At 40.9% G+C, this 20,395-nt stretch overlaps 1 protein-coding gene across 3 annotated transcripts in view; it reads right to left on the bottom strand.

Moving 5' to 3' along the window:
• LOC121725733 (protein neuralized) overlaps positions 1-20,395 on the bottom strand; it is a 57,204-nt gene that overhangs the window by 6,057 nt on the left and 30,752 nt on the right. Inside the window, exon 1 of one of the 3 annotated variants that reach the window (XM_042112814.1) lies at positions 19,446-19,815. The exons of 1 other annotated variant lie outside the window; for it this stretch is intronic. In XM_042112814.1, coding sequence (XP_041968748.1) covers positions 19,446-19,659 — 214 coding nt within the window. In that variant the 5' untranslated portion in view covers positions 19,660-19,815. Of the gene's footprint in view, positions 1-19,021; positions 19,103-19,445; positions 19,816-20,395 lie in introns of those variants that run through there. One more of the 3 variants, XM_042112815.1, reaches the window with a different exon arrangement.

The following is a 20,395-nucleotide window of genomic DNA, read 5'->3' as shown; positions in this document are numbered from 1 at the left end:
TTGTGTCTTTGAATTAATTCCAAGTTAGAAAACATAATTACAAAATTGTGGGTTGACGGAGGCGGTAGGTCACTGGTCAGTCTAGTTACATCAGACCGGACGATTTCGATAATGTTTATTCGATCATCCACCAGCAAGTCCCACGCTATAATTTAGGTTTGAAATCTAAACACTACAACATACACCTACGTCTTAATTTTGTGGGTTATCAAACACGAATATTACGTAGCACCTTCATACTTTTTAACGATCAATTACGGCCTACGAGCAGTGTGGTAATCCTCAGCTATTGAAACAAATGCCTTCACGAATATATTGAGTGAATAATAATTGAAGGCGAAATACAAGAAATATTTATTATAGCAGTAATGATGCTAACGCTATAATATGAACAAAAATTAAGAACACTTAAATTAGCCAAGAATCTAAAAGTAAAGCTTAACGTAACAATACTTTCACAGACAAAGAAGCTGCCCATAATAATTAACCTCAAAATGGAGCATGTGTTAAATTTAGCTCTAAGAAACCTCCAAGGGCTTAAAAAATCGATGCCCTAAATACCTAAGCACTACACCCTATCGTCGATGACCTCATGGGGTTTGGATATAATGAAGTGTGCTAGAATGGGGCCAGTTGCATTGGGGTACAATACGAGGGTTGCATTGCATAAGACGATTAGAAAATAATATATCGATGTTTATCCATACATTTTGTCTACAAATTCATTCTTCACTGTAAAATATTACTTCACGCCTTATATCGGTTTGTTTGTAAATATAATATCTGGCAGGCAGCTTAGAGTTAAAACTTATTTTTAAGTTACATATTATACAAAATATAACATAACCTTAAGCTGGGAAGATTTTAAGTGATGCGATAAATAGGATACTAGAGAAAAGGTCTCATAAGGTTAGACAGATCTAATTTTAGCTCGTTTAGGGAGTTTCACGGCAATCAAAATTATATTTTGGAGTGGAATTAGATTTAATATTCGGATTTAAAACCATATTGTAAGACGCACAATGTAGGTTCGTTAATTATTGTAAGGGTGAACGGACACAATGCAATCATTGCTTGATATACGACAAAATCGCTAATTAGTAATTACAAAAAAGACTAATGGGCATTGTCCAAAAAAAATCACATTTTCGTTAAAATAGGGTATTTTAAGAATATAAATTAAATAATTTGAAATTCATTGGCTAGTTTTTTTTCAATAAATTTTTAAAGTTTCGCTCTGACGTCATCATCGGCGGCTAATTGACCTCTGTAGTGTTTTAAATTTCCTTTCAATTTTATTTATAATGGCTGGTTCGTCAAATGCAAGTTCTCATTATGTGAAAGCTGATACGAGAAGCTTACCAAAAGTTCGAAATGTAATATTGGTCGAATTTACTGCTTATTTAACGCCATTGAAGGTCAAACTAAAGTTAAACATATTTGTTCAAAAATATAGGTAACTAATGGGTATTTTTTTCTTTTATATACAGAAAAACGATCACTGACCTTATTCCTCGAAATGTTTTTGTAATGAGCAAAATTAAAAAAAAATGGACAATCCCCATTATAGTTTTCTTACGCATAATGCTGACACCGTGCACCGATAGCTAAGTTCAGAAAACCGAACACGTACAGGTCGTAGACCGCTCACAAACCGTGACCGACGGCCACTCCAGCCGGAACAATATAACGCCAAATTAAAAATAATCAGACAACCAATGGACAACCATTTAAAAATTCGATCGCATTGTTTAGAGATTTTCAAATGGACCTTGTCAAATCAAATTTTGAGATTACCACATTCCAGTTTTTCTTCACTTGAGCGTGAAGAGCGTAAGCAATTGCAAGAATTCATGTCAAAATTTTTATGAGAAGTAAACTGTAGTGAAGAAAAATACATCATTGCAATGTAGATTGCAATGATTCTGCATAAAGAACAGTCGACTCAAAGTTACTCAGTGTTGTTGCTACCGAACAAAAGTTAATAAACAGCGACAGGACACAGGATATACAAGGAATAGCTATTTTCAAACCGTAATGAGTCACGAGTCCTTGAATCCAGTCAAAACACGAGCTGAAAGCCGCCTGCTAGTTGTTAGGTATAATTCAATCAATTTATTCTAATGATGTCATTTAGATACTACTGAAGTTATCGTTAATATTGAATTTATCCTAGTTTATCTTGCTGTGATTTATTGATCTTAGCTCATGTTATGAATTTCATCTATGTACTTTTTGTCATTAGATTTCGGTGTCTTTCACGGGTTAGGGCGCATCATGGGCTTACGAGTCGGTCAAACCACGACATTCCCCACAGTGTTTTAGATTTGGGGGACGTCTGCCATTACCGGAATATTTTGTGTAGAATTGTATGTTTAATGCGAGACAAAATAATTTGAATTTAAAGGAATTTTTCTGCGTTGATATTCTAGTAATACGAATATCGTACGTATAATATTGCCTGGTCAACGAAGCGTGTCGTTCTAAAAAACCATGGCGCGTGATATTGTTGCACGCACCCGTGATTCCGAGGTAACGTGAAAGGAAAATATCATATGTCTAACGCTAGAAAGGGAAAAGAGATATGAAAAATAAGACTGTGAAGTAATACACAGTATTATTCATCAGGTGGTGCAGGATGTATAAAGTAAAAAGTGTAAAATCATCAGATATGAACGTAATATCTCCGTAGCTCCTAGTATTGTTTTATAACAAATCTTAGGAAACATGCGCTGCAGAAAATCTATTGAACGACTCCGTTTGTCATTTAAACAGTACCGACACAGGACATAATTGCCAGTACACATATTGTATCATTGTTCATAGGCACGAAGAAAAGTAAAACAAAGAAATTGTTCAAATGCGAGAGGCATGATTCTGTTGTGCTATGTATCTCACCCATGGGCCATGGTGCTATAATAGAGTGCGGACCGAATCCCCGTGGGCCCGTGCCATGTGCGCGACATTTGTGACGGAATTAGTTCATTATAGACTCCCCCGCACTCAAGATGGTCATACAAAGCGACCCCTGCATTGTTATATATTCGGAGGGAAATGTATCACGTTTATACGCCTAAGGGCATGTTGACGATGTTGAGGACCAAAATAAACAAATAGAACACGATGTTTTCCAGGATATAGAAGTAAATATATGAATATTTAAGAATTTTCTACCTTCATTAGATATATAGAAAAATTTGATAGTCGATACTTGATACTGACAAAATATGCTAATTAAGCTAATACATTAATTATGTTCATAGTCTAATAAAAAAAAATCAAATAAAACAAGAAGCTGGAATGAATAATAAACCAGTGAACACATGGGAGTGGAGTCGATAGCCCTACACATCCGCGCAGATAAACCGCAGACCACAGGAAACTACGCGGACGTACAGATATCCATGGGATGTGAAACTCGAATTAGAGAGTACTGACCAGTGCCCACTATACTATATTTTGTATTATCTTAATGCGGGAACATGGGAAGAAACTTGTGAAGGTACAGTTTGATCAAGCAATAAACGTGTGGATATAAAATTAGTCATCGATTGATCCTTCGTTAGCTGGCAACTCATAGGTAATTATTTCAAATTTCGAATTCCAGACGTAAGAAGCTAAGTGGTTACGTTTACATTGAAAGTTATTAAGTCTATGGAGTCGTGCTTAATGATTCACGCGTGGGAATGATCTCACGCCGGCTCCATCGCCAACAGCGAGCCTATATTTATCAACATAAGACTCAAAATCAACAAGTTCTCCAACGAGCAGGCCTATCTTTAATTTTAAATGTAATTATGGTTTCGCTGCCATCAATTTTAAAGATTCTATTATATTCTTTACAGCGTGATACTTATTTATAACGGCTTATAATTAACTGATCACCAGAAATAGTAACATTTCACAGACAAAATAGTAAACGATCACCGAAATACAGACCACCATTTTAATGTAAAATGATAACCAAAGATTTAACATCTTAAAACCAAAAATAGTAAATGATCACCAAAATAAGTAAATGATCACCAAAATTAGTAAATGATCACCAACATTATACTAGCATTTTAATGTAAAATGATCACCAAAGATTTATTATCTCACTTTCCTATTTATGCAAAATGACTCCAAATAAATCATTGTTTGAACCAAAAGTAGTAAACGATCACCAAAATTAGTAAGTAAATGATCACCAACATTATACGTTAGCATTTTAATGTAAAATTATAACCAAATATATTTTATTTAGCAATAGCAAGTCTTAGTAAAAGAGTTCCGTTTGTACCCTTTGGCTACGGAACCCTAAAAACGGGACTCTATCACTGAGACTTCGATGTCTGTCCGTCTGTCCGTCCGTCTATCTTTCTCTAGGCTGTATATCAAGATCCGCTCCAGCAAGACTTCTGAAAATGTAATAGATTGTGTATATCTGTTGCCGCTATAACAACAAGTACTAAAAACAAAATAAAATTATTATTTAAGGGGGGCTCCCATACAACAAACGTGATTTTTTTGGCCTTTTTTGCTCTATATCAATAATGGCAATCAGTAGGCACGTTGATATTTTTGCAAAGGCCTTAATTTTAAGTTTACTTCAATAATTCATAATAATATAAAAAAATTAAAGGGGGCTCTCAAGTCCCAACCCATACAAAAACACAATTTTAGGTCTAATTTTGCTCAATAAACGGTATGTAACCCTCCATACGACTCACACTTGGCCGATTATTTTGTTAATAATATGCTTACATTTTTTGTCAATCGTAGTGATTTACTTAGACAGAAATATCGCATAGATTTGCTCACAAGGATTTGGTGATCATTTACTATATTTGGTGGTCATTTATTATATTAATTGGTGATCATTTACTATATTTGGTGTTCGATTACAATTTGAAGTGTTGTCATGACTAAAATAGCTGGTAGTATTGCAATTTTAGACTTTATTTTTTTGGTGTTCTATATCTTTTTTTGGTGAACAAGTTTAGGGTATCAGTGCATTTTTTGGTGGTCATTATATTTGTTCCCATTTATAACTGTGGGAATTAATCTTAAGACGAGCGTTTAGCACTATAATATCCGTCCAATGTCTATAGTTGTAAAACATAAAAGTTATTATGCATATCTTAAACCGTAACCATTTTCCTTATAGGAACATTTTAATATTAAAGAAGAACGATTAAAAAACACATAATATATAAACGTATTTTTCTTTAAAGTAAAATAGTAACTTTATTAGGCAAACTTAATATTTAAATAAATGTCATGTTCTATAAAATTCATATTTGGAATTGTAGCTGTTGATGTGCAAGTTCCAATTCAGCAAAACAAAAAAGCTATTGCTAATGGCAAGTGAAAACAAAGAAAAAAGTACAAATTAATGTCTCGCTATACAAAAACGAATAATATTAACGGTACCACGTCCGTTTCCCACGGCGTAATTGTCACTCGCGGTCCCCGCACCAGTCTAGGCAACATTACGCTATTGTTTTTTTTCGTTAGCGCGGCTATTAGCCACTGATGAGTATTCCATTATTGTGACAAATAAAACTACCCGCACACAACTACCTCCGTCGCCCTAGGGCAGTTAGTAATATGGTATCATTTCAATCGATCCAACTTGTTTTTTACAAAAATTACTGATCGCACGTAAACGGCTACCATATAATGAGACTTGCTCTGGTTCTGAATCCGATCAATGGATCAGCACCAAATCTAGAGTGGGGACTAGATCTGTTGTAATTGACAAGTACTGCTTCCATTATGACATTACAAGAAACATTCTTAATATGTGACTCGGTTATTCATGGCCTACTTGTAGTTTATCTCATGGCTAGTTTTATCTACAAGCTGCGTGGGAATAACTTCACTTTCAAGTTTCAACCTTAGACTATTGTTTATTTTTACTGCTCCGTTAATGATAGATGTCCTTATTATTATTAGTCTTGACTCTTGGAGACTTGAGTTTGACTGGTCACGCTGTATTATCTTTCAATTATTATTAATTAGGTTAGTTTTAAGATATATAAATTAAAATATTAAAGATTTTATATGGGTTAGTTAATACATATTATTAATGAAGAACTGAAACAATTACCATAGTAATTAGTAGTTAGGTGTACCTGAAATTCGTGAGAGTTGTTTGTTATGATCATCAATTTTATTTCGTGCATATCAATCATAAACAACATTGTCGTAACAATTAGCTGTTGTAAATAAGTTTTTAAAATTGTAACATTTTATCTCTCTCGCACTCGCGTGGTATCGGTTATCTCTCTTCCTTTCGCGCGGTCTCACGGACCGTGGGAACCTCACCTTTCAGTCGGCGATGTATCGATTTATTTTGTCATCCAATACAGATTTTGTTTCGGGACCACTCGATTACAATTCAATGCGTGTTTGTTCAAATTTCGAACGATCACTTTAAAATTAATTTGAATATTGAATGCATCCATCACGAATTCATAGTCTCGTTAGTTACGTCAAACGTTCATAATTCTGTACTAGGAAAATACAGTGTCCACTGACCACTACGAGTCCGACTAGGAATTCGTTAAGTGAAAAGTGTAACTAGGAATGCTACGGTTTGTATTTAATTCCGTACTAGACTACTTTCTGTCTAATGCCTGAAATAACTGTCGAGGGTTCACACGCTTTCGCTTGTAATAAGTTGCAATTTACTATTCTACTAACTAATGTACAATACATAAATACACAATTAAAAGTAACCTTGTTTCTTCGGAGCGAATCTTGAAGAGTTCATTTAATGCGAATAGTATCCTAAAATGTAGGTCTGTCGACTCAATAGAATCAACATCATATTTGGAAGTAACAAAAAGACGACGGAGCACCGGAAGCTAAACATATTGCAATGGCGACACTATAGAATTAGCGATTCACTACTTGTAACGCCAACGATCGGAGTTGAAGGCGATCAGGATATACAATTTTGAACTCAACGAGAAAAGAAATAAAGTTAGAATCCGTTCTATGGCGAATCTCCGCAATTTCCTTTGACTCCTTCTTTCCCACGAACAGGTTCCGCGAAATTTTTAAGAGAAAAAATTAAAGGGTTGAAATTTGAAATACATCTGTTGACCAGATGCATTTCCTAGCAGCAAAATAGTATTAATTCTTTTGTCTGCGATTGTGGGAATATATTGTAAGTTTCTTTTATGTACACAGTCAACTAGCGCCTTGTTGTGAATGGGCAACGTACACAGATGCCCGGGCTGGGCATTGTCTAATGTTTAGGCAGTTAACACTAATTATTATCGTAGCAGTAAGCAGACGGAAGAGATTAGTGAACCGACTTGTGATAATATTATGCTTCTAATATTATTTTATATCTTTCAAAATACATACTTTTGATCTTTTTAATTTTAATTTGTCAAACATGACAAAAAGTAATGTTCTTAGAAGTTGAATCTCTCTAGTTGATCGCTTGATCATGACGTGACTCTTCGTGATCCGAATGATGTGCGCTCACTCACGCATTTCACAGTTTATTCGAAAATAACGGAAGAATAATTGGTTCGAAATTTTCTAAATTTACCTTTACCGTGTCCACTTCCACGTCCACGTTAAGGTTTGTACAGGAGTTTGGACTATAGAATACTATTATTAGTTCTTAAAACTATGACGTTTAGGTAAATCGTGACAAATAACTTTTACATTTTTAGGCTTAAAGAAATCCATATTATAGTCTCCATCAACATTTCTACATACTTTAACCATTTTCTTCTTTTGTTCCTTAAATTTATTAATTGCGAATGTAACTAGTGTCTAATAAGGTCTAGACTCTAGAGTCCATGCTAGATTTATTATATAACGTTAGGCGCAAATCCCGGAACATCGAGCGACGATACGTAAGCGTGGCGTAAGTATCATCCCACGACCCGGCGACCTCAGCAGTCAGCACCTCACCTCTTTACGAAATTGAACCAGATAACGCTTACGATTCGTGCATTCCTAGTACATTCAATGAGGCGAATGGGTAACAAGTAGAATACATGCATACATTTCTCGCAGTATAATTATTAATTTTAAACATAAGAGGCGATTAAAGGCGAAAAGACGCTTATAAGACCACCACACTGTAATAGTAGTTATTATTAAGACAAGTGAATTGTGGTCACTCCACGGATCACGCATACGAAATTGGAATTTCGAGTGGCTAAGAAGAGCAGCTAATGATCGTGAGAATCGAGCGTGGAATTCTCGCCTTTCAGTTTCGAAGGTTCTCAAATTTTAAGCGTTCCTAAATTTTAGGTTTTATCTTTTTGTACTGTGTAAATCTAACCTCAACACACAATCCCTAAAAAAATAAATTTCTTACACATAAAAATTTTATTGTTACATACTAGCTCATGACGCCCTCAACTCCGTTGCGCCAAAACTTGTTAATGGCGCGGGAACCGTGCATTTTGTCCTTTCCCGAGACTCAAAGTACTTATCTCCATGCCAAATTTCAGTCAAATCGGTTCAGCGGTTTGGGTGTGAAGAGGTAACAGACAGACACACTTTTGCATTTATAATATTAGAATGGATAAAAAATGTTACATCTGCTTACTTCAATTTTTTTCATAAAAAATCAGCTGCTTCGTATGAAGGTACAAATGAAAGCCACCCAAAGGAGATAGGAGATATAAAACGTCTATTCATAGAAAGAGACGGGGATATGAAAAAGGTGCTACCGCCAGCTGATACATTCATATACCCAGGTTAGTTGATTTGTGATCCAAGATGCTACAGAGATGGGATAAAAGCAGGTAAAATAAATTAAAAGCAAAATGGAGATAAATAATTAAAGTTTAGATAATAAATACGAATAATACTGACATAAATAAGAATTGACTTAGAAGTTGATAATATCACAATTATTAATAAAACAATCAGAAAGAATTGTAAAAACATGAATGCAGCTAACTAAACATTCTTAAATAATTTAGTTGATGTTTAACCATTTCTGAAATATTATGTCATAAGTATCCTTATAATCATAAAGAAATTTTGCTTTGAACACGTGCAAGCGAACCCCTCGTTTTTAGAGTCTGTATGTGATAAAATGTATAAAAGATAATACTTAATATGTATAAGGGTAAAATGGTACATTTCGGCGGTTACAAAGAACGACGTAGATACATACAACCGCAACTGTATCTTTTGAAATCGCAAGCATGTTCAGATCAAGATCATTTTCTTTTTACCTTGGCACGCACTCGCTCTTTGTATACCAACTTTCATTGTTGTCTTGCGTACTTGTTAAAGTTTATAAACAAATGGTTCTACAAATGACGTAGAGCGAGAATGTCACAATTAGATTGATAGAAACCTATTAGGTTTATACTTTATATCATTCTAATTGTGGTATCTCGTAACCTCTCAAATTATGTCCACTTTTACTCTTTTTATATCCCCGGCCTTATCTACAGAAATTGTAAATTCAATCATTTTTTTAGATATTTTTTCTATTTCTTAATTCAAGACTTTACCCAAAATCGGTCGGTATAATCGAAGATATCGGATTTTTATACGGGTGTTATCCTCGCGTTATCAATAACAAACACATGCTGTATTATTGTCTCCTTCTTACACAAGTAGCTATAGGATTTCTCTTTCTCTCATCTTTAAACACCAGCTGTTTAGAAACGGGACCCCGCCCGGGGCCTGCGTCTGCGCAACAGGGCTGCCTCAATTATTGCAAATTTATTAAAGCAAAAAATTACAATGATAATAATAATTAGAATATTATGTATGATTCCACTACTCAACAAATTTTCAACTTTTTTTTTATCTGAGTTCCTACTATGTAATAATAATTCCTTGTTATTGACCTATTATAAATGTGTAAATAAAATTTTTGGATCACATTTCATTTCCGAGATAAATGAAATTATTCAAACACTAGATGTCCCGCGCGGCTTCGCTCGCTTATAAAGAATCAGGAGTTCTCTCAGCACCTTCCGAACCACGGTGTACCAGGTATATCTTACTTGTTGGTAGCATATGCTTATAATACTTCTCACGAAACCGAAGTCACCACATGTTTCCCTATAAGTTTTGAGGAGTTCCCTCGATTACTTATGGTTCCTTCATCAGATCACCACTTTTGTGAATATAATACCAAATTGGGATGATTTTCAAAATTTTTCTTTTGGTATATAGGGTATATACCAAAAGAAAAATTTTGAAAATCGGTTAACAAACGGCGGAGTAATCGTTGAATATAAGAAAACGAAAATAACACCTCCCCCATTTTGAAAATCGGTTAAAATTGTAGGCTATGTGTTATTTTGATACCAGATTTTGGCATAAATTCGCCAAAAATGTAACAAAATAAGTTAGGACTGCTAACATTCACGCATGTCAAATAAAAGTTCATTAATTAAACTAAAGTATAAAGTAAGTTTTGTTTGTAAAATAATCTTATTTTCGAAATACCAGCTACATAAACATCCAACTTACATCTACGTTACAGAAAGTTTGAATTTATATTTCTCAGTTTCCAGATGTGATATCAAAATAAAATGCCTACATTTAGTTATTAGTTCAACCTCGATATGAAATCATATGTACCAAATCAGATTTTTTTTAAGTGTTGAGTAGTGATTATTGACGAACAAAACATTTTCTATAATTTAAAGAATGAAAGCTTAGTTAAAACATTTATTGAATTTGTTAGTCATTCTCGACTCTGGTTGGATTTAATTTTTATACTTATTAGCAATTTTAATAAAGTTGTTAAGTATGTTGGTATTATAAATTATAATAAATCATGTGCTTTATTATGAAAAACTATACAAATACAACAGCGGTTTTGAGGTCGAAATGTTTGTAACTTTATAATAATTAAAATAACTTCTCATGTAATTTTAACTTCAACAAAATTTTAATGTTATATCAAGAAAATTTAGAACAAACTTTAATTTAGGAATGCAATTTATATATTTTTCTCTTCATATATACATTGTATTATTCATTATAAATTAAACACGTAGACAGCCCTAAATATTCGTCAGCTGCTTACACCGTTCGATTTTAAAAGCGACATTTAATAGAACAGCTGTCTTGGTATCCGATCCTGTTTTGTTGCGATCGACCTTCCCGAGGCGACATTAACGTTGCGTGCAAAAAAAAAACTATTATTGTACAAAACTGATTTTGGTTCAAAGGCATGGACGGTGCGGGGCCGGGGTACAAACATTGTATGGGACGCCATATTATTATATTCTGCTAGTACTAATAAATAGTCAGATAAAAAAAAACGGATTGCTCAAGCATATTCTTTTTTCTAATAATAACAAGAACCACCTTCACTGCTAATTCCTATGAATGTTTAACAAAGAACAATGGTCAAGCAAAATAATTTGGCTAAACATCTGCTAAGGCTTTGCCCTTTTCAATTCTTGCCGACAACATCTGGGTAAATTATATTCATAATTTTGTATTGTTATTGTGGGGGACAGCTTGCGCTAATTCCCCGTAGATCGCCTAGGTCAGCGTTTCTTGTAGTAATGAGGATGATGATGATGACTATTTGATGAGGAGATGAAGTTAAAACACTTTTTCAGTCTTGTTCCAGGTAGCAAGCACACAGTAGTTCCGAAGCTGGGCAACGTTGGAGAGCGAGTGTCGTACTATGGCGGCCGACCCATATTTATATCGGCCCCGGTACCCAGCTTCTAGAACATTCCATGCCTCACCCCCTTGGAAGGAAAATTTATTGAGTTTCCACGAAAATTACATTAATTTACAAAATATACATTGGTTTTATTTGTACAATTCTCTTAGCTATAATTTTACATAATAAACATGTTCGTGCCGACCTCCGTAACCGAAATAATTGTAAAAATCTATTTTTCCTATATTTATACTACCTCGCCGCCCCCCGACATAACGGTCGCCTCTGGCTGTCCCTTTCGCACGGGACTTCCTTGTCTGGGACAAGGATAGCCCGCTCGAGATGTATACTATCTCCCTCACTTTTCGGTTACAGAAATCGGCACTACCACACTGGCTCTAAACCCATCCCATTGAATGGCACTATTTTTCACTGAAATGTCCATAGTCCATACACTATTTACTGTCTGTCGTGCACATTTCTCCCGCCGGTCGCGCAGGCGACACCCCCGGTAGCACGACGATCTTCTTGGTGGGCCGCCGGAGAACGTGGCCGTTCGCGGTCTCCACGTCCACGACCCGTACCACGCCGTCCTTGCCTGGATATGTCCTCTTGATCTTCCCGCGTGGCCAGATGTTGCGCGGTAGGTTCGAGTCGCATATGATAACGACGTCACCCACCGCGGGATCGGAGCCTCGGGTATGTGGCTCCCGGCGGTGCTGGAGGAGTGGGAGGTACTCCCTCACCCACCTCCGCCAGAACACGTCTGCCAGGTGCTGCGCGCGCTTCCACAGCTGCCGCGCCGATGTCTTTTCTTCTTCGAATCTTCCTGGAGCAGGTACATGGCAGCCCGACCCCAGCAGTATGTGGTTGGGGGTCAAGGCCTCGGGCTCCTCGGGGTCAACCGAGACATAGGTAAGTGGTCTCGAGTTGATGATGTTTTCCGCCTCTACAAGGAGTGTGTAGAGGGTCTCGTCGCTCGGATGCTGCTCGTGTAGAGTGACTCGCAGGGACTCCTTCACGCTCCGCACCAGCCGCTCCCACGCACCGCCCATGAAGGGGGCGGACGGAGGGATGTACCGCCAGTTGATGCGGCGGGCGTTGACTTCGCTCTTATACTTTTCCCATTCTTGTTGTAGCTCCTTCTCGGCGGCCTTGAAGCAGGTCGCGTTGTCCGACCATAGTTCAGTCGGTTGTCCTCGTCGGGCGACGAACCTCCGCAGTGCTGCGATGGCGGAGTCGGCGCTGAGAGACGTCACCACCTCCAGGTGGACGGCCCTCATGGTGAGACATGTGAAGAGGGCCACCCATCTCTTCTCTCGATGTCTGCCCACGGTGACCTCCACAGGGCCGAAATAGTCAAGCCCTGTGAAGGTGTATGGCCGCGCGTGGTGCGCCAGCCGGGCGACGGGCAGGTCGCCCGTGGCCGGACACGTCGGCTTGGCTCGGCGTATGCGGCAGGCCAGGCAGGCCCGGATCACACCCTTGACTGTGGGGCGTATCCGGGTCACCCAGAACCTCTGCCGGATCTCGTTCACGGTTGCTTCTACTCCGCCGTGATGCATTTCTTCGTGTATCTGTTGGATATATAATTTCGTGTACCTGTGGCTGCCATCCATGATAACCGGGTTGTTGGTTTCCCGGCTGATGTCTTCTGCGGCTGCTACTCGACCCCGTAGCTTGATGAGGCCCTCCTCCAGGTGGACACTCAGCGAGGCGAGGCGGTCTCCCGCCGCTGGAGAACGGTTTTCTTCTATTCGTTTTCTTTCTTTGCTATAGGATTCTTCTTGCATTCGGCGCAGCCAGAGTGCCTCGGCACGAGTGAGGTACCGTGCGTCGAGTGCGACGTATTTTCTTCGCGTAACTGGATCCATTCGTGTCGCGGATTTTCCTTTTTTCGATCGCCGCGAGTCCCAGGCCGCATCCTTTTCTTTATTCTTCTTTGTGCGTTGTCGCACAGCTGCCACGGTTTCTCGCGGGGAACGACAGAGGTCAATGAACTGTAGTACACGACCTGTAGCTCGTATCAACGTCTTCCATCTTCCTATGCGTTCGATGTCGGGTAAACTGTCTTGTAGCGAGATGTATCGTGCGACAAAACACTTTTCTTCACCCGTGTCCGTTTTCTCCGCCGGTTTTCCTTCTTTCGGCCAGAATATTTCTTCTTTTTTCAGGAATCCGGGCCCGCTGAACCATCGGTGGGCGGCTCCGAAGTCCGTGGGTGTGGCGCGCGTCGCGTCGTCGGCCACGTTTTCTTTCGTCGGCACCCATCGCCACTCGCTGACTTTCGTTGTTTCCTCTATTTCGGCGAGGCGGTGCGCGACGAACGTTTTGTAGGCCCGCGGCTCGGCGCGTATCCACGCCAGCACTGTGCGGGAATCGCTCCAGTATGTTTTCCTTACCAGCTCGACTTCTAGTTCTTTCTCCACAGTCTTCGCGAGGCGGGTACCCAGTAGAGCAGCTTGCAGCTCCAGGCGCGGGATGGACGTCGGCTTCAGCGGGGCTACGCGGCTTTTGGCTGCCACGAGCGCCGTGTGTACTGCTCCGTCCTCGCGCACCATACGAATGTAGACAGCTGCGGCGTATGCCTCTTCACTCGCGTCGACAAAGGTATGCATTTCACTTACCATTTCAGGCTGCAGGTTGTAGCAGCGGGGAATCTTTATTTTTCTTACTTGTTGTAGATCTCTTGTCCACGCCGTCCACTTGGGGACGAGCTGCTCCGGTATGGGCTCGTCCCATCCGGTGCCGTACCTCCAGGTCTCCTGCATGAACTTCTTGGCGGGCATGGTGAGCGGTGACAGTAGTCCGAGCGGATCGAACAATGACATCACGACACTGAGGGCTTCACGCTTCGTGGGGGCCCGCTCCTCGCTCATGATGGTGCGAGGTATCTTCGCCTCGTTCAGGTTGAAGCGCAGCAGGTCTTCATGCGCCTCCCACCATATTCCCAGCGTCTTGTCCGCGCAGTCTTCTCCCACAGGGACCTCCTTGGAGTCTCGGTCGTTCCCGAGACGTCGGCGTATGGCTTCGCTATTCGATGTCCAGCCTCGCAGCTCGAACCCGGCGTGCCGGTGGACCATGTCGACTTCCTGCGATGTCTCCAGTGCTTCTTTTTCACTCGGGAAGCTAGATATGAAGTCGTCCATGTAGTGGTTCTTCTTGATTTCCGCTACAGCACGCGGATATTTTTCCTGGAACTCTTCTGCATTCTTGTTTTTTACGTACAGAGCCGTGCATGGCGATGACGTGGCCCCGAAGATAAGGGACGCCATCTGGTACTCTTGCGGCTTTTCTTCTCGTTCGTTACCTCTCCACAGGAAGCGGAGTGCGTCCCGGTCTTCTTTCCGGACGCGGATGCGCATGAACATCTCCTTGATGTCCGCGGTTACCGCCACAGAGTGTCGGCGGAACCTCATGATGACTCCTGGCAGCGACTGAAGAAGGTCGGGGCCGGAGAGCAGCATGTCATTGAGGCTGCGGCCATGGGATCTGGCCGCGGCGTCGTGTACTAACCTGATTTTTGGTTTCGCTGGGTTGCACACGGCGAAGTGAGGTAAGTACCATGTTCTCCCTGCTGCCGGTGGCTCCTGTGCTGGCACTGCGTATCCGGATTCCAGCAGGTTGTTTATTCTTTCTTCGTATTTTCCTTTCAGGCCCGGGTCTCGATCCAGCTTCTTTTCCAGGGACCTGAGACGCTTCCAGGCATCGTTGTAGTTGTTGGGAATGACTTCCTTCTCGTCCTTCCATAGCAGCGCGGTTTCGAAGCGCCCATCAGGAAGTCTTCGACTGGTTTTCTTAAGTATCTCCAGCGCACGCTCTTCTGGGTCATTTTTCTGTTTTCTGGCTTCGATCCCAAGTGATTCCAGGTCGAAAAACCTCTTCATCATGTTTTCCATATTGTCTTCTGTCTTCTCCTCTTTTTTGGCTACTGTGTGGCCACAGAAGGCTATAGTTTGCGTATGTGACGACCTGTATCCGTGCAGCACCCAACCGAGTCGTGTGTGGGATGCGACCGGCTGGTTTCTCCTTCCCGTTTTCGTCTCGAGGGCCAGCAGCAACTCCCAGTTGTCTTGACCCAGCAGGATTCTCGGGCGCGCGTTTTCGTACATCAGGTGGTCTTCAAGGCCCCTCAGGTGCGCGCAGTCGTGCAGGTCTTCCTTGCGAATTTTCTGCGGCGTGAATAGCAGCTTCTTTACTGTTCTTGCACTCCCCACGCCGTATTCTTCTTTACAGTGGCGCCCCCTTATCTTGAAGCTTACCTTTTTGCTGTTTTCGTACTTCTTTGTATCACTGAGGCCCTGCACCCACATGTCGTGGCGAGGCCCGTCCAGGTGGAGGAGCTCCGCCAGGTCTTCATCGATGAGTGTTACTGTGCTGCCGTCGTCCATGAGTGCGTAGGTGTCTATTCTGGTGCTGTTCTTGCCGAAGACCGTGACCGGAGCGACCTTTAGGAAGGCTTGTCGTTCCTGAAGGCAGTTGGTGCTGCTCACTATTTCCACGGTCGCTGCCTCCCCTGCTTCCATGGCCTGTGGCGGCGCCGTCGGCTGTTGCTGGTCTGCCGGTGGTCTGGAGTGATGCAGCAGGCGGTGGTGCGCCATGCCGCACCCGTTGACACTACACCTCTTTGCCCCGCAGCCCCCTCGGCGGTGGTTGCTCCGCAAACATTGAAAACAGATGCGGTTCTTTTTCGCTATGTTCCAGCGCTCGTTCACAGGGGTCCCGAGGAACTGCTTGCACTCCGTCAAGTGGTGTTCGTTCTGGCACATCGGGCACCTTTTCCTGCCACTTACCTCTGTGGCGAAAGCCCGTTCCAGTCTTCTTCTCTGGGGCCTCTCCGGGTGAGGTTCGGTCTCCTCGGGCAGCGCATACGCACTGCATTTGTCGGCTTCTTCATTGAGGAACAGGGTCATCTTCTTCAAGTCCGACGTATCTTCTTTTCTTCTTGCGGCAAAATCGTACCACTTGTTGCGCAGAATGGGCGGCAGCTTTTCTACAATACTTTTCACTAATTCAGGATTAAACATATAGTGTACCTTTTTAAGTGTCTCCAGCGTGGCCACCACATTCGCTATCTTGTTAGCAAATATGCAGAGTTCGCGCGGGCTGTCACTCAGCCTGCCCAACGCCTTGATTTTCTGTATTTCACCCATCGCCAGTGTGTCTGGACGGCCGAATCTTCTTTCCAGCGCCTGGATGACTGCTCGCGGCTCCGGTTGGCTGATGAGTAGACTCTCGACCGCTTCGAGGGCTGCTCCCTTGAGGCTTCTTCTTAGCCTCATAGTATTCTCGGTGTGCGAGAACATTTCTTCAGTCTCGTAGTACGCCGCCCTGTAGCCGAGCCACCCCGTCGAATGTCCGGCGAACGGGGGAAGCTCTTGGAGAAACCTGGGGGCGTCTCTTGACATGCGGACGGCCTGTGTGAGCGCCGCCGCCAGCGAAGTGATGTCGCTGCTCTTCTGTTTTTCTTCAGCTTTTCTGTGCTCCGGTTCATTTTCCGAATTTTCATTTTTCTTTTCTTCATTTTCGTTCTGCTTTTCTTTTTCCTCGGCCGCAGGGTTAATGGTTTGCCCTTGCAGCCACTCTTCCACCTTGTCCGTTTCCTTTTCTGCTACCTCGTTTCCCTCCTCGTCTCCGCAGGCCAGCATGGCCTTTTCCCTGGCCAGCTTGGCTTCTGCGAGGGCGAGCGATGCACGTGCCTCTGCCAGTTTCAATTCCGCCAGCTTTTCCTCAGCTTCCAAAATTTTCCTCCTGCTTTCCTTTCCCTGAGGCGCACGCTTCTTCCGTCGTGAGTCCTCTTCTACTGCTGTTTTCTCGCTGGCGGTGGTAGAGGTTCGTTCCGTCGAGGTTTGTTCTGTTTCGGACGTTTCGGCGGTTTCCCTGGAGTTTTCCTCCTGTTCTTCGACCGGTGGAGCCGCGGGGCGCGTCGATGCTCCGCTTCTCGTCTGGACTCCGGTTTGACTCGCTCGTTCGGCCCCATCGGCGATGCTTGAAGCCTTCGATTTGGACATCTTTCTTCACTGACCGCACTGGCTTCTTGATTTTCTTTTTTCCTCGGAGAGATTCCGGCCGTAGAATCCGGCTTTGCGAAGGACCATACAATGTGGGGGACAGCTTGCGCTAATTCCCCGTAGATCGCCTAGGTCAGCGTTTCTTGTAGTAATGAGGATGATGATGATGACTATTTGATGAGGAGATGAAGTTAAAACACTTTTTCAGTCTTGTTCCAGGTAGCAAGCACACAGTAGTTCCGAAGCTGGGCAACGTTGGAGAGCGAGTGTCGTACTATGGCGGCCGACCCATATTTATATCGGCCCCGGTACCCAGCTTCTAGAACATTCCATGCCTCACCCCCTTGGAAGGAAAATTTATTGAGTTTCCACGAAAATTACATTAATTTACAAAATATACATTGGTTTTATTTGTACAATTCTCTTAGCTATAATTTTACATAATAAACATGTTCGTGCCGACCTCCGTAACCGAAATAATTGTAAAAATCTATTTTTCCTATATTTATACTACCTCGCCGCCCCCCGACATAACGGTCGCCTCTGGCTGTCCCTTTCGCACGGGACTTCCTTGTCTGGGACAAGGATAGCCCGCTCGAGATGTATACTATCTCCCTCACTTTTCGGTTACAGAAATCGGCACTACCACACTGGCTCTAAACCCATCCCATTGAATGGCACTATTTTTCACTGAAATGTCCATAGTCCATACACTATTTACTGTCTGTCGTGCACAGTTATCAAAGGTTGAACGCATTTGTTCTTAACTTTTGACTGAGACTTAACTGTATTTGTGTTATTTCATAAAAACGTTGCCATTCTAGGTCTAGGTATTGAAAATGATAACAATAATAATTTATTTATTTAGTCCATTAATAAAAACTTAGAAACACAAGACAAAGTCAAGTCGTAAAGTCGTAAGTAGCGTAAAGACAGTGTTTACACATAAGCACATTTAAGACAAAAATATTTTAATAACAATATTTAGGAATATTCATTTAGAAGGTACAATAAGGTTATGTTAAACTTATAGGCAGATGTACATTTTATAGTAAAAGTAGTCCGACTATAAAGACGAACTAATTAAGAACCAGTAATTACAAGAAAATTAAAAGCGGCAGATGTCTCCGTACCCCGAACGGGCAGATGGCACGCGCCTCGTAGCAAAAAGTTAACTTCAGTGACGCTCAAAACGACATGATACCAAAACAAAATGTTATAAGAAATATAATTAAACACCATAATAAAGGATGAAACGATATCGAATGTGTGTGAATATAAAAAATATCGAATGTAAGTGATTGACAAACTAATTAAGTTGCTTTTTAGATAGTAATTCTCGAGGTCGTGTTTTGCCTAAACAAAATCGGAAACAATAAACACAACTTACGTTTTTGGCTACTTTGAACAATAATTTCCATTGTACACAAAATAAAATTGAAAAAATATAAACCACATTTAATCGGAACAGGAAAAGCCGTTGCAACACGTTCAACTGACAAGCAATTGTTATTGGATAACGGGTAGGTAGGTCAAAAGCTGTGGTGTATTCCGACATTCACACAGATTAAAAATGGGAACAATATTCGATTAAAATAATAATTAATTACATAATATTATCCTGTATGAAATGTTAAATATATACATCATATATTCAGAATGTTCGTTAGTCCAAACAAACCGTTATTAGTCGTTATTGATTTTCTATTGTGAACCAAATCATTTTAATAAATGAAAATGTATCACATGTAAACATAGTATGTTTACACAATTTACATTATTCATTGTTTACAAGAAATTCAATAGAAACTTACCTAATCCAATCTTTTTCTTTATCTTTTTGAGGACCTTCATTTTAGATCCCTTCTTGTCTTTTACAGGCGTGGTTTCAGGCTCCAATGCCATCGGAGGCAAGACGAGAGTCGGAGGTGGCATCTGAGCCCCGTGTCCCGAAGCCCTAGGGCAAGCGGGACAGTGACAGGGGCCTCTAGCTTGTCGTACGCTCATACAACTGCTTACACCCATCATTTATGCGGCTTTCGTAGACAAAGAAATTTAAAACGAACTAATGTTAATTCATATCAAAACATTTCACAGTCACGAAACAATATACACGATAGTCACTTCACGTAAATCCGATGAATAATTTTGAAGACGCGAGCACGTCCGCGCGCGACGAGACCTAACGGCGGAGTGACGAAGCGACGCCTGACGCCTCAGTCCTCACGCCGTCGGCCGTACACAACTTCAGTAGGGGCTGCAGCTCCTGCTTGTAATGTTACAGCTGCCGATTTCATTTTTCATTGAAAACCAACTCTTAAGGTATTGGTGGTACGTTTTATTTTAAAGTAAAGACGTTTCAGTCTACGCTACGAAGAAAAATATAATATACGTATACGACTCTTGCATCCCCTACTGCATGACATTTACGATCACCAGAATAGAACAGCCCCGGACTGGGGCAATTTTCATTACTTACTTATCATATTTTTCATATTATCTCCTTTAAAAACAGTAAGGTCAAGAATGTAAATATTACTTATTTTACCTTTATTACCTTTAGTAGATATTTAATTTACGATTTCATTTTGTAGGTTGTGTTATTCTTCAATTTTAAAGCTGTTTTGTTCCCAACTGTAAGTTTATCTTTTAAGTAAGTTCTTTCTGTCCGTTTGTAATCCTATTAATATTATCATTTACCAAGTATATAAAAACTAGTTATCATATAACTTTAGGCCTGCACCTCTTGATTAGGTCATTATCA

Source organism: Aricia agestis, chromosome 3 (genome assembly GCF_905147365.1).
Source record: "Aricia agestis chromosome 3, ilAriAges1.1, whole genome shotgun sequence".
Lineage (NCBI taxonomy): Eukaryota > Metazoa > Arthropoda > Insecta > Lepidoptera > Lycaenidae > Aricia > Aricia agestis.
This window is presented reverse-complemented; position numbering and strand designations above follow the sequence as displayed.